Genomic DNA, 14,413 nt, shown 5'->3' on the forward strand with positions numbered 1-14,413 from the left:
CAAAAACCAATCTATATAAGATCTGAACTTCCCTGTTCAAGAGTTTTAAACAATATATCCAAATTTGGTCCTTAGTATGACAATGTAGTATCATCATCATGACTATATAGAGCACTTTCCTTTTAAAAAAAAAGATAAAAATATCATTAAGGAAAATGCTAAACAAACTGGTCCAAGAATGGATCCATGTGGGACTCCTTTATATCTTTTTTCCAAGAACTAAAATATACACCTACCCTGACTCATTGTTTTCTATCTATGTTATATTAAGGGAAATTGGCCTTTTCTCTTATTCATTGCTACAGACCGTGGAGCAGTTCAAGTCACCAAGCAGTCTGTCGACATAAATAAGACACAAGTTCAGTGCTAATAAAAAGATAAGACACATCATGGGCACCACAAGCTCACTCAATCTTTTTCTCAATGTCAAACAAGTGAATTAACATTTGGAATAGGTCTGACCATTCATGAGTCGTCCTATAGTGAACAATGAGTGTTTTAGTTTTCTCATAGTATTTAATTCTAGCGTTTTTTGAAAGAGTGGAGCTATTGTTCCAATTCTCTTCCAAGGAAACAGCCTTTGGAGTGTAAAACATTCTTTGGATGTTTTAGATCTGTTGACAGTTTTGACTTTTCAACTCTTTACACTACACTTCCACACAATCTTATCAAACAAAAGTTTTCCTATTTAATTAAATGGTCGTTTGGTAAATCTGAATGCAATAAAATTGAGAATGGAAATGGGGAATGTGTCAAATAGACAACAACCTGACCAAAGAGCAGAAAACAGACGAAGGCCACCAATGGGTCTTCAACACAGCGAGAAAATCCCGCACCCGGAGGCGGGCTTCAGCTGCAACTCATTCAAAGCCTTCTTCTCTAATGAGAAAGGTAAATTCGTTGGAAGTACTTGCTTATATTGGTGATTTCGAATCTGTTCAAAGTTTTGATTTTTATTACCCTATATACCACTTTGCCTAATATCATAAGAAGAAAATCACACACCTAATCAAATGGGTATTTAAAAAGTCAGAATGCGAATATATATGTTCAAACTCTTTTCAGTCATTTTTTAGTAACAACAAACAAAAGAACTATGTCAATTGGACCTGCTTTGATACGATAACTGCACTTGAATTTTTACTAGATAACATTTTTGTTCGCTAAGGAGATTCCGTATATCGTCAAGTTATCGGAATTCCAATGGGGACTTACTGTGCGCCATTTATTGCGGACCTGTTTCTGTATTGTTATGAGTTACAATATATGACTAAAATCAGCAAAGATCCATCAAAACAACATCTTATACAAAAATTTAATAACACTTTTAGATATTTGGATGATATATTTACTCTCGTCCATTATGACGACTTCAGTATGTACACTATAGAGAGATTTATCCTGCTGAACTAGTATGTACACTATAGAGAGATTTATCCTGCTGAACTAACTTTAAATAAAGCTAATAATAACAATGGACACTGCCCTTTTCTGGATCTTTATATCACGGTACAGTGAAATTCTGATGACAAAACAAATAACCCTTACTTCCCGAAAAAATTACTTGCATTAATCGTATTAAGTCTTTTTTTTTCCCTTTGGAATTTGACCTTAGGTCAACTTCCAAGAGGGGAAAATAATAAGACTTGAGACGATTAAAACTGGTAAATTTTTCGGGAAGGGAGGGATATTTTAAACACAAATGCGCCGGTACAGAATTAAAGCGTTGCCAGAGTTATTTGTATAAATAAAAGGTGTATTATAAATAAGACAGCAACCGAATTAACGCCAAATCTAAACTAGGTCAACACTATGGTTTCTTCAATGGATACAAAGTCATGTCTTTACAATATTGCAAGCTCTAAATTTTCAGAAAAAAATAGATTATTGAACAAAGACTTCCAAAAGTATGCAATCAACAAAAATCCCTTTTAAAAAATACAAAAATTTAGGAGACCTTAGGGCAATGAACAGGAACGATCTACGTTTGCTAGCATCTGCGAAAACAATAATCACAGCTCTGTGTACATGTTTGTTTTATAAATGTTCTGACAAAAAATGGTATATAGTTAAACTTTGATCGATGTATGTGAATAGTGCTTGCGAATGTTCGCAACCATAGTTTTAGTAAATATGTTTTGCTATGGTCCAGAAAATTAGACAGTCATATATTTATAACAAAAAAAAAAAGATGTGGTATGATTACCAATGAGATAGATATATCCACCAGAGACAAAATGACGTAGATGTTAAATAATATACGTCAACCTATGGCATTCAACAATGAGAAAAACCCATACTACATTGCAAGCTATAAAAGGATCCGACATGACTAAAAAATGTCAAACAAAAAAACCAACGGCATGTCATTTATTTATGTACAAAACAGTTAAAAAAGCAAATATAATACACTACAACTAATGACAACTAATGAATGATATCCAGGCGTATGATTTTGACACAGCCACACATCCTACATGGCGGGGTTAATATAAAAATAAGAAGATCGTGGTATGATTGCCAATGAGACAACTCTCCATAAGAGACCAAATGACACAGAAATTAACAACTATAGGTCACCGTACGGCCTTCAACAATGAGAAAAGCCCATACCGCATAGTCAGCTATAAAAGGCCCGGAAATGACAAATGTAAAACAATTCAAACGACAAAACTAACGGCCTAATTTACGTACATAATAATGAACGAAAAACAAATATGTCACACAGCAACAAATGACAACAACTGAACTACAGGCTCCTGACTTGGGACAGGCACATACAGAATGTGGCACATACATAACCATGTTTGCGGGTGCCCAATATGGGACTTTGGTGTTAAAGCGGAACATTCATCAATAAAAGCGCTGTTCCTTTGCTTTTTGTGTTATTGCTGTGCATGAACCGACTTTGTTTCATGGATGGATACCCCATTATCCTTTCTTTTCTATTATGTAAGAACTTATTGTAAAAATCAGTTGAAAAGGGGGTTGACTCATCAGATTCACGGGTACAAAGCTAAAAGAAAAACTAACAAGAAGACCTCTATAACTGACTTTAAAACGATTTACTAGATATAAATATTTTTTTCAGGAAATATGTACCCTTACAAACTAATGGAACTTGGCCTGCTCAAGTAGGATATAGGGACAATTATTTCCGGTATAATAAAGATTCAGTGGACTCTAAAACGTTTTTGGTTGATTTATCTCACGCGGGATAATTAATGAAAGATATTTATCACAGCTGTTTTTTTTCCTCAAACACAAACAAATAAATATAGAGAGTAAATAAATGACGTGTCTTTTGAAAAATTTATTCATAAAAATAGTTTACCGAATTTGGTAAAGGCAAAAACGCAAGTGATTTAGAAATTAAGCTCTTTCCAGGGGTACAAATTGCCACGCACAAAAAGAAAATTGTAACTCTTTTAAAAATACCATATTGACCTTTCCGATGTTCCACTTTGTTTTATATCTCAACTTGATCGATTCGCTCGTGTATGCAACAACGCATTTGATTTCAACGAAAGAAATCTCTGTAAAAAATTATTACACCAAGGTTTTCGATATCACAAACTAGTCAAAACATTTACTAAATTTTATCATCGGTACAAGGACATCATTCGTAAATATAGATCTTATACGTTCAGATATTTCACATCCAATCTTTTATGGTAATTAATATTCTATACAAAGCACAAAAATGTCGTCATTCGCCTCAAAAGCTAACCAAACCTAAAAACAGACTTATTCAGAAGGGATATAGATGAGAGATATAGTTACGATACTGTTGTCAGGTCATTAAAGATGGCATATTTTGGAATTAATGGAAGTAAACACATTTATTTAGAACCAGTTGTTGGCATGATACGGGTTGTGTTCTTCTCATATATGTTATGATGGTATGATACTAAACCCCTAACGGGAGGGATTGTGCTTGATTTTCATATGATGAAGACATAATCTTTCAATCAGTTTAATTGAGGTCTGGAGCTGGCATGTCAGTAACTGCTAGTAGTCCTTTGTTAATTTATGTATCATTGTCATTTTTCTTAGTTTCTTCTGTTACCTATTCTGACATCGGACTCGGACTTCCTTTAAACTGAGTTTGACTGTGCGTCTTGATGTGTGTTTGTTTATCCTACATTGGCTAGAGGTATAGGGGGGATTGAGATCTCACAAAACATAATTAACCCCGCCGCATTTTTGCGCCGACCAAGTCAGGAGCCTCTGGTTTTTGATAGTCTTGTATGTTTGTTTTTTAATTGTAGTTCATTTATATGTTTCGGAGTTTAGTGTGACGTCCATTTTCACTGAACTAGTACACATTTTTGTTTAGGGGCCAGCTGAAGCCCGCCTCCGGGTGCGGGATTTTCTCGCTGTGGTGAAGACCCATTGGTGGCCTTAATTGGTCTGTTTTCTGCTCTTTGGTCGGGTTGTTGTCTCTTTGACACATTACCCATTTCCATTCTCAATTCTCTCAAGTTTGATTACCGTCTCCTCGGAGACGGCCTTAACAGTTGAGCGATGGACAGTCTTCGGACTGAATGCTTTCTTACTACCTGATTGGAAGATATTACTGACGCTTTAATTCATATTAAAAGTCTGTTGATTGGTTAGTGCAATTTGAAACCCAGTAAATGTCCTTCAATTCCGCAGAGTGTCGCGTTTGAACTCTTTATTTTAAGTTATTAAAGCTGCATCGTAATCAATCATGCATATAGGTAAACAGGGACATTATTCTATCTATATAGCCGATACTCCTGCAGTTTTGTAGGACACGTGATCATTCCACATTAATCCAGTCGCTCGTTGTTATGAATGTTTATAAAGTCATTCTAGTTGAAACGTATATGAAAACCTAGAGACACACGTACCGCGCATGCTTTTTTCCTCGGTTATACATATTGATACTTAATTAAAAAACAGATATAACCAAATCAATAATTTTCGATTAATATTGATAAATACGGGAATAATTTAGAGGAGGGTTTGCGCTGGGCTAGACAATGCCTAGCTATCTTTCTGTGGTAAGATGTCAGAGTGGGAAGAACATAAGACGAGGGGATAATAGAAAAAAACCCGACTCAGACTATAAAAGCAATTATTTGTGCATGTTAACATATTTTAATTGCTAAATATGACCAAGGATACAAATCCTTGATATGACCTAAAGGAAATGTGAAGTATACATAAATAACTAAGACAGGCAACCCAATTTATCGACACACAAAACTCCTTATTTCTAAAGTACAAACACCGCATGCCTCTTACAAGTTAGTCTTCTACAATGGACATATTGTGTCATTACAATAATTTTTTAGCTTTTAACCCTCACACGTCTAGCTAGATATAGAATAATTGTGAATAAATGTTTTAAAAAAATTGGTAAAAAATTAATTAATACATATAACTGAAAACAATGGACATAGTCAGAAACAAACGTCTTATACATGTTTTTGAGATTTATTGACTATCTATACTAGTACGATAGGACTGGGTACAAGTTATACAAACAATTTAAAATAATCCTCTCCAAATAATTACAATATACAAAATTTATACTAAAATGCTATACTAAAAAAAAGAAAGTAAATAGATATACATCTAAAAGACGAAATTACTGTTGGCATTGGATTATTAGAAAATGGATGTTTTACTATGATAATAAAACAAAAAGACATCTACATCTACATGTCAACATATAAACGCTCTCCCACAAAAGAATATATTAATTCAGCATGTTTAGCTTTGAGGATAATACGAATAAAGGCCTTATTTTTCTCTCAATATCAAGTCCATCATGCGACAAAGTGAAATAGAACGAATTTTGTAGAACGCTTCAAAGGTTACATTGGAATGTATACCCGAAAAGGGCAACAAAAACAGACTTTGATGAAATTTTCCAAATCTTATGGATTTCAACGAAATTTAGACTTGGATGGTATAAAGCGCTGTATTCGAGAAACTAACTATTTTAGTCAATTATTTTATTTATATTATAACATGTATTATAAGCATAATGTTGCAAGATATTTTTGTCGACGTGTGCGCTAGCGCTGTTTCCGGTTCTGAAAACGAATGGAAATAGCGTCCTGCTTTCTTTTGTGTTTGTTGGGAAATTGAAATTGATGCTAAATGTTTCGTCAAAGAATGATATCTAATCTAGTTATTGTTTTTGAAATGATTCATTGTTATAACAGTCATCAATCAAAATTTGAATTTTAAGCTCGATATACTAGTAATATTTTGGCCTTATCCAAATTACTCCTTTTCCTATAGCCTTAAACGTTGATGAGTTGTTTTATCTGGACTATCTAGACCAGAGACCTAAACTTTATTAGGTCAATGCTTATGCTAAGTTTTTCTAGATCTCAACACTTCTCGTTTTAATTAGTTTTGAAAGACAAAAGGCAGATAAAAGATTGTTCAATATAACTTTTAAGGATCATTTTAAAAAGATGTGAGAAATCTTTGGAAAAAATATTTTTGTGTTCTTTAATGTTTAAATTTTACTACCTTTCACATTCTATACACTTTTTGAGACCTACTATGAATGCAACGGATACAGGCGGAAGTGGTCCTCCTTTTCTAAAAGAAAGAAATAAACAACTGATCTAGGAAGAAGTAAATGAATAACATATCTTTTTTGAAAAAAAAAGTAATCGATAAACAGATACAAACACAGATGATTGAGTAAGTCTCCCCCTTTTTTCGGTGTTTATACATTACCCGCAGGCATTTGTCTCCGAAAAAATGTCATATATACCTTAATGTTATATAAAGGTATATATGGAAAAAAAACAGAGACAAGTGTCTGTGATTCCCCACAAAAAGAAATAGGAAAATCTCAAAATTAGTATTTGCCGTTTATTTTTGCTATTCTGCATGGAAAAACATTTTCAAATTTCATCAGCTATGAGACGGCTAGCTTTTTAGAAAATCTGTTACTTGTAGGATAGATGCGTTCAACATAGTTGCCAAATTTTAATTATTTTTAGTGAGAGAACATCATCTATATAGCGGAAAGTGAAGTTAAAGGATACTGCTAAGTTCTTTTCTTTTTTCCTTAGATGTTCCTGTGTGAAGTCAGCCTCATGTTAATAAAGGAACAAGTCGACAAGAAGAGGAGCACAATTGGTTCCCATGGGAATGTGATTGTTTGTTGGAAAACACTTCCTCCAAACGTAACAAATATGTTGTCAATCAAGAAATCAAGCATCTTGATAATGTCAGTTTCAGACAATTTTTTGTTTGAATCAGAATTAATTTTTACAAAGAACGTTTTATCCCTCCCTAAGACAAGATACTTGTATCTTCGTTGGCCATTCTTTTTAATGCCTGAAACAAAGCAGGACCAGCTCTTTCAATTTGTTTTTTTTTTTAAGGTTAGAATGGGGAATAATTGTGTAAAGTGTAGAACGGTCAATTGCTTTAATATTAGTATTGCAAGATAAGAGAGTTTTAGATTGTATGTACTCTAAAATCTTTGGAATATTTTAGTATCCACATCTGATTCACGTCACCTCTAGAATAGGTAGTTTCACAATAACTTTGAAGCCCGAATTTGATTGCTGAAGTACTTGAATTGATGCTACCATTTAGAAAGAGGTTTCGTGGAGCATTTGGAAGACCGAGCAGTATAACGTTGGTTGTAAGGACACTTATGTAGCCCAGTTTATGTATCCAATACGGTGAAGAAAGAGCCAGTTCTTCATCTTTGGTTGAAATTCAAAAGGAACATAGAACAGACCTCAGGGGCGGATCCAGCCATTTTTAAAAGGGGTTCCAACGATATGTCCCCATTCAAAAGCATTGATCGTCAAAAAAGAAAAGGGTTGGAACCCCCCCCCCCCCCCCCTTGGATCCGCCACTGGACCTATGATTATCCAGGATTTCCTGTATGTCGTTGGGGTATTATCATTTGAGTTCCAAGTCAATACCTATCTCATTTATCAAGCAGTTTATGGACTTGGGGCTTTATCTGCGGGTACAACAACATATTTGTCATGGATGTAGGACAGGTGTTTACAACATTTGGGTCTATAAAGATTGATATAGCATATGGGTATTCATAGAATCGATAAGTTTTTTAATATGATCCATAATCACCACGTGATAATCACAGTATCTTTAAAATCATAGAAATTATCCGGAAAAATATTTACTCCCTTCTCGGGAATTTGGTTCGTAGTTTATAACTTTGAATTGACCAATCAAATTCCAGTTCTCAAAAAGCGCTAAATTCAACAAAATGGAGTCTCCTGTGAGTCAAAATAAACACATTACACAAACATTATACGCATACATGGGCTCACATACATAAGCTGATATATGGAGTAGGGACAAGCCAGTGCAAAAAAAATTAAAAAAAGAAGCGGCATCTCATACATAGCAAACACTGATCATGAGTAGCTTTAATCTGTTAACTTAGAGAAACATTGAAAATGAGTCCATGTTCATAAATTATGAAACATTTCTTCTTATTTAGATATACAGTATATCACGGATCAACTGAACTTGGCGACCACAATACTCGTATACCAGTATTGTCAACAATACTCGTATACATAAAATGTATAAGTATTGTATACGAGTATTGTCCTAGTATTGTTTATATAAAATATAAATACATCTAAGTAGAGGGGTCTCACTAATTAGCGACAAGAAGAATAATTTTAGCGACAAGAAAACATTTTTTAAAATTACTTATTCCAAATAAATATTAAAAAATATGCATTTAATTTTTTTTTAATATATGGGAAGAAATAAATAGATTTTTTGTTTATTATATTGATAGATGAAGAAATTAAACATTTGTGAGGAAGAAAGGGATTGCGTAGTTTTTATAATAATATTGATAGATGAAGAAATTTAAACATTTGTAAGGAAGAATGGGATAACAAGGCCCGTGTCCCTTGTTTTATCGCTACAATAACATCCAATTAACACCTTCAACTTTGTACACGCGTCAGACTATACAATTACACGCGACAGAATATACAATCATTGTAAATAGTGAACACCTGTTGAAAACTCAAGATTGTCATTAATTTCCTTCAATCTTCAATTAACATTTAACTATGCATAAACATGATAAATATCATTAAATGAGGCAATACACAAAATAAAATGATGAAAAATATTCACATCTTAATTAATAATTATGTTTTCCTCTTGTTTGATTTCAGTTCTTTGTATTTCACAATTTGTGTCTGTATTTTCTGGACAATTATGCACAAATAATGCATTTTGCAAGTTTATTATATATTGTACAAAGAGAGTTTTAAAAACAAATTATAAGATAAATATATTATTGTTCTAAAACACAAGTAAAATTAATATCATAATACGACAGGGGAAACGTTATGCTTGCTTTATACATAATAAATAATAAAATATCACAAATGTCGCAATTAGGTCTATGTTTCAAAATTTTTTTCTATCTATTTATTGATAGAATATTATTTTTCTTGTCGCTAAAATTGTTTTCGTTTGCATATTCTTTTAATATTTATTTGGAATAAGTAATTTTGATAAAAAAAAATGTTTTCTTGTCGCTAAATAGTCTTCTTGTCGCTAAATTATTCTTCTTGTCGCTTCTCTACGCTTCTTGTCGCTAAAATTCTTCTTGTCGCTAATTAGAGAGACCGAAGTAGAGTGTAATTATTACTGCATTTATTCAAAAATATTCAAAAGTAATGTATTGATTTGAAAAATATTATTTCATGATAGAAAATAAGAAACATTTATTCATTTTTGTCGAGCCTGCGACTTTTGTCGCAGAAAGCTCGACATAGGGATAGCGATCCGGCGGCGGCGGCGGCAGCGGCGGCGTTAGCTAACTTCTTAAAAGCTTTATATTTTAGAAGGTGGAAGGTCTGGATGCTTCATACTTTGTATATGGATGCCTCATGTTACGAAGTTTCCGTCAGTCACATGTCCAATGTCCTTGACCTCATTTTCATGGTTCAGTGACTACTTGAAAAAAAAGTTCAGATTTTTTGTAATGTTAGATTCTCTCTTATTATAAGTAATAAGATAACTATATTTGGTATGTGCGTACCTTGCAAGGTCCTCATGCCCGTCAGACAGTTTTCACTTGACCTCGACCTCATTTCATGGATCAGTGAACAAGGTTAAGTTTTGGTGGTCAAGTCCATATCTCAGATACTATAAGCAATAGGTCTAGTATATTCAGTGTATGGAAGGACTGTAAGGTGTACATGTCCAACTGGCAGGTGTCATCTGACCTTGACCTCATTTTCATGGTTCAGTGGTTATAGTTAAGTTTTTGTGTTTTGGTCTGTTTTTCTTATACTGTATGCCATAGGTCTACTATATTTGGTGTATGGAATGATTGTAAGGTGTACATGTCTAGCGGGCAGGTGTCATCTGACCTTGACCTTATTTTCATGGTTCAGTGGTCAAAGTTAAGTTTTTGAGTTTTGGTCTTTTTTTCTAATATGTGCAATAGTTGAACTATATTTGGTATGTGCGTACCTTGCAAGGTCCTCATGCCCGTCAGACAGTTTTCACTTGACCTCGACCTCATTTCATGGATCAATGAACAAGGTTAAGTTTTGGTGGTCAAGTCCATATCTCAGATACTATAAGCAATAGGTCTAGTATATTTGGTGTATGGAAGGACTGTAAGGTGTACATGTCCAACTGGCAGGTGTCATCTGACCTTGACCTCATTTTCATGGTTCAGTGGTTATAGTTAAGTTTTTGTGTTTTGGTCTGTTTTTCTTATACGATATGCAATAGTTCAACTATATTTGGTGTATGGAAATATTTTATGATCTATTTGGCAGTCATGCAGGTTTTATTTGACCTTGACCTCATTTTCAAGGTTCATTGCTCAGTGTTAAGTTTTTGTGTTTTGGTCTGTTTTTCTTAAACTATAAGCAATAGGTCAACTCTATTTGTTGTATGGAAGAATTGTTAGCTGTACATGCCTGCCTAGCATGGTTCATCTGACCTTGACCTCATTTTCATGGTTCATTGGTCAATGTTTAGTTTACTTGGTTAATGTTAAGTTTATGTGACAGTTGTAATAAAGCTTTATATTTAGGACTATCAACATAATATCAATGATTAGTAAAGAAGGCGAGACATTTCAGTGTGTGCACTCTTGTTGTATCTCATGATAAAGTGTTTTCAAGGGAAATAACCCAAGGATTTTAAATTGATGCACAACAGTTTCAGACTCTTATGTACTATTTAGTTAGTCCTTAAAAGGACTGGTTGGCCACTTTGGGACTTTCCAGTATATTAACTGTTTAGACTGGGTATTGTTTAGCGATGTGGATACACAAGTTTGTTGAATGAGTCTTCTGTATTCTTCCCCCATCGGTCTCGCCACATTCTTTCATCTAGATAGGAATCGAGTGCTTCACTTGAAACTCCTTTCATTATTTTGAATTTCTGTTTTGTTTTGGCCCAGCAGGATTCAATAGTTTGTGTGTGTACGCCTGTTTCTGGGTCGACAAAGTTGACAGAGTGAATAACCATGGCGTGATCAAGTTGCAGTTTTTCTTGGATGCGGTGGTATGCCTTCCATTGGTCAGAGTGGACGATGAATCCTGGTTTCACAAAACGTTGTATAATTGGTAGTAGGGTGTCTGCATCCCGTTTATCTACTATCTGCATGTATGTGATGGCTGGTTTGGATGATGTGTCGGCTATAACAAAAACCCACTGCTCTTTACTGGCCCGGCATCCTCTGTTGTATTTGGCTTTGTGGCAAAAGAGGCTCTCATCTATCTGGACCACCTAACTGGCATGGCGTACTTAGGAGTTTGGTGGTGCAAATATTTCTGATATACTGGTACACTTGTACGGTTGTCTTTGCAGAAATGCCTGTTGTTTCAGCGGCTTTCTTCACCATAATTTGTATCCTGACACCAAAGATACATAAAGTACAACCACTTTGCTAAGGGTACTTTAGATCTTTCGTAAAATGAGCCAGACCTGATGGATCGAGTTGTGAGTCTTTTGGTACACTTTCCGTTGATGCATTCAAAACCATAGCCATCTGTAGTGTCTTTTGTTGGTAAAAAAAACACCAACAAGTTGTTAATAAAACACATCAATGAAAATAACAAACCCTATTGATTTTTGTTTTTTTTTAACAATATTTGTACATTAATTATATACGAGTATTGTTGACAATACTGGTATACAAGTATTGTGGTCGCCAAGTTCAGTTGATCCTATATCACAGGCACTGTTCTTTTTTAACGTCCTGGGGAGAACACTGGCATGAGCTAGCAGCTAACAACAAACCATCACTGTATTGGTCTCTGATATCAATTTTATTACTGTTATAGTTTTGACATGGGAAAAATGATGTTGCAAAATATATTGTTAGCAGCAGTCTTATGTTGCCAGTGACAAGTGGTAGCACAAATATAGCATGCCAAGTGGTAAGTTTTAAATCTCTGGATATCCAGATATGACCTGTCAAGTATTCTTCAAGTATTTCTACAATTTGGGGGTTATGACATTTTGAGTTTAACAAAATGTATATTTTCTTATACATGTCATACATAGAAATTTAGAGAATACTTTATTATTTCAGGACACTGAAGATATCAGCATGTCAGATTCCATGAAGAATGAGGTTCCACCAAAGAAAAGAAGAGCATTGAAGAGAGTTATGAAAAAAGAAAAAGCAAAGACTTTTAAACAGAAAAGAAACTTGAATACATCACTGTCGTCACTGTCTAAAAGTTTTAATAGAAGTGGTACTGTTTGTATTTACACCGATATTAGTTCAATCTGTCGTCACTGTCTAAAAGTTTGAATAGAAGTGGTACTGTTTGTATTTACACTGATATTAGTTCAATCTGTCGTCACTGTCTAAAAGTTTGAATAGAAGTGGTACTGTTTGTATTTACACTGATATTAGTTCAATCTGTCGTCACTGTCTAAAAGTTTGAATAGAAGTGGTACTGTTTGTATTTACACTGATATTAGTTCAATCTGTGGTCACTGTCTAAAAGTTTGAATAGAAGTGGTACTGTTTGTATTTACACTGATATTAGTTCAATCTGTGGTCACTGTCTAAAAGTTTGAATAGAAGTGGTACTGTTTGTATTTACACTGATATTAGTTCAATCTGTCGTCACTGTCTAAAAGTTTGAATAGAAGTGGTACTGTTTGTATTTACACTGATATTAGTTCAATCTGTGGTCACTGTCTAAAAGTTTGAATAGAAGTGGTACTGTTTGTATTTACACTGATATTAGTTCAATCTGTGGTCACTGTCTAAAAGTTTGAATAGAAGTGGTACTGTTTGTATTTACACTGATATTAGTTCAATCTGTGGTCACTGTCTAAAAGTTTGAATAGAAGTGGTACTGTTTGTATTTACACTGATATTAGTTCAATCTGTTTTACACTGATATTAGTTCAATCTGTGGTCACTGTCTAAAAGTTTGAATAGAAGTGGTACTGTTTGTATTTACACTGATATTAGTTCAATCTGATTGAAATACAGATCATGTGTCCAAGCTTTGCTTATCACTACCTTACAATAGTACAATATAGGGTCCCCCTTTTTGTCTTTCCGTTTTTCTGTCCGACTATCCGTAAGTCCCTCCCATTTTCACTTCCACACTCTAACTTAAGTTTGTCTCATGCAAATTTTATGAAACTCATACACAATGCTAAGAACCAAAACTTGCAGACAGAGTTAAAATTTAGCTGTGAGTCACTTACTGTTTTAGAGTTATGCCCCTTTATCATGTTTATAAATTGGAAAATTGCAAATTCTTTTGTTTCAGCACTCTTACTAAGTTTGCCTCTTGCAAATTTTATGAAGCTCATACACAATGCTAAGAACCAAAACTTGCAGACAGAGTTTGAATTTGAGCAGTGAGTCACTTACCGTTCTAAGAGTTATGCCCCTTTATAACTTGTAGACACATTCTTCTTTTATTTTTTTTGGGCAACAATCCAGAATTTTTTTTTCACAGAGTATTTCCAGTATTGTACAAACTGCTTTATTGGAAGTTTGCCTTCTATTTGTCAATGAACAAGGATTTCAAGATAGTAAAACTGTTAAAATACTATAAATCTTCTGTCAGTTAGGGGTTCTACTTTTACAAGATATTTTTATTTACTTGAAGAAGTAAATAATAATATGCTTATATAAGTAAATTTGTTATATTCATCTTTTCTTATAAGGTTTGAATAATCTCGCCTTAATTTTCTCAAAAAATTTACTCGTATAAGTAATTTTTTAGCTCACCTGGCCCTATGGGCCAAGTGAGCTTTTCTCATCACTTATCTTCCGTCATTGTCCGTTAACTTTTACAAAAATCTTCTCCTTTGAAACTACTGGGTCAAATTTAACCAAACTTGGCCACAATCATCCTTGGGGTATCTAGTTTAAACAATGTGT

At 33.9% G+C, this 14,413-nt stretch overlaps 1 protein-coding gene across 1 annotated transcript in view; it reads left to right on the plus strand.

Moving 5' to 3' along the window:
• The first annotated feature begins 8,236 nt into the window (after positions 1–8,236).
• LOC127731023 (myb-like protein X) overlaps positions 8,237–14,413 on the plus strand; it is a 32,167-nt gene continuing 25,990 nt past the window's right edge. The window contains exons 1-2 of the mRNA XM_052239766.1: positions 8,237–8,266; positions 12,587–12,752. Coding sequence (XP_052095726.1) covers positions 8,255–8,266; positions 12,587–12,752 — 178 coding nt within the window. The 5' untranslated portion in view covers positions 8,237–8,254. The remainder of the gene's footprint in view (positions 8,267–12,586; positions 12,753–14,413) is intronic.

This window comes from Mytilus californianus, unplaced genomic scaffold (assembly GCF_021869535.1).
Source record: "Mytilus californianus isolate M0D057914Y unplaced genomic scaffold, xbMytCali1.0.p SCAF_2, whole genome shotgun sequence".
Lineage (NCBI taxonomy): Eukaryota > Metazoa > Mollusca > Bivalvia > Mytilida > Mytilidae > Mytilus > Mytilus californianus.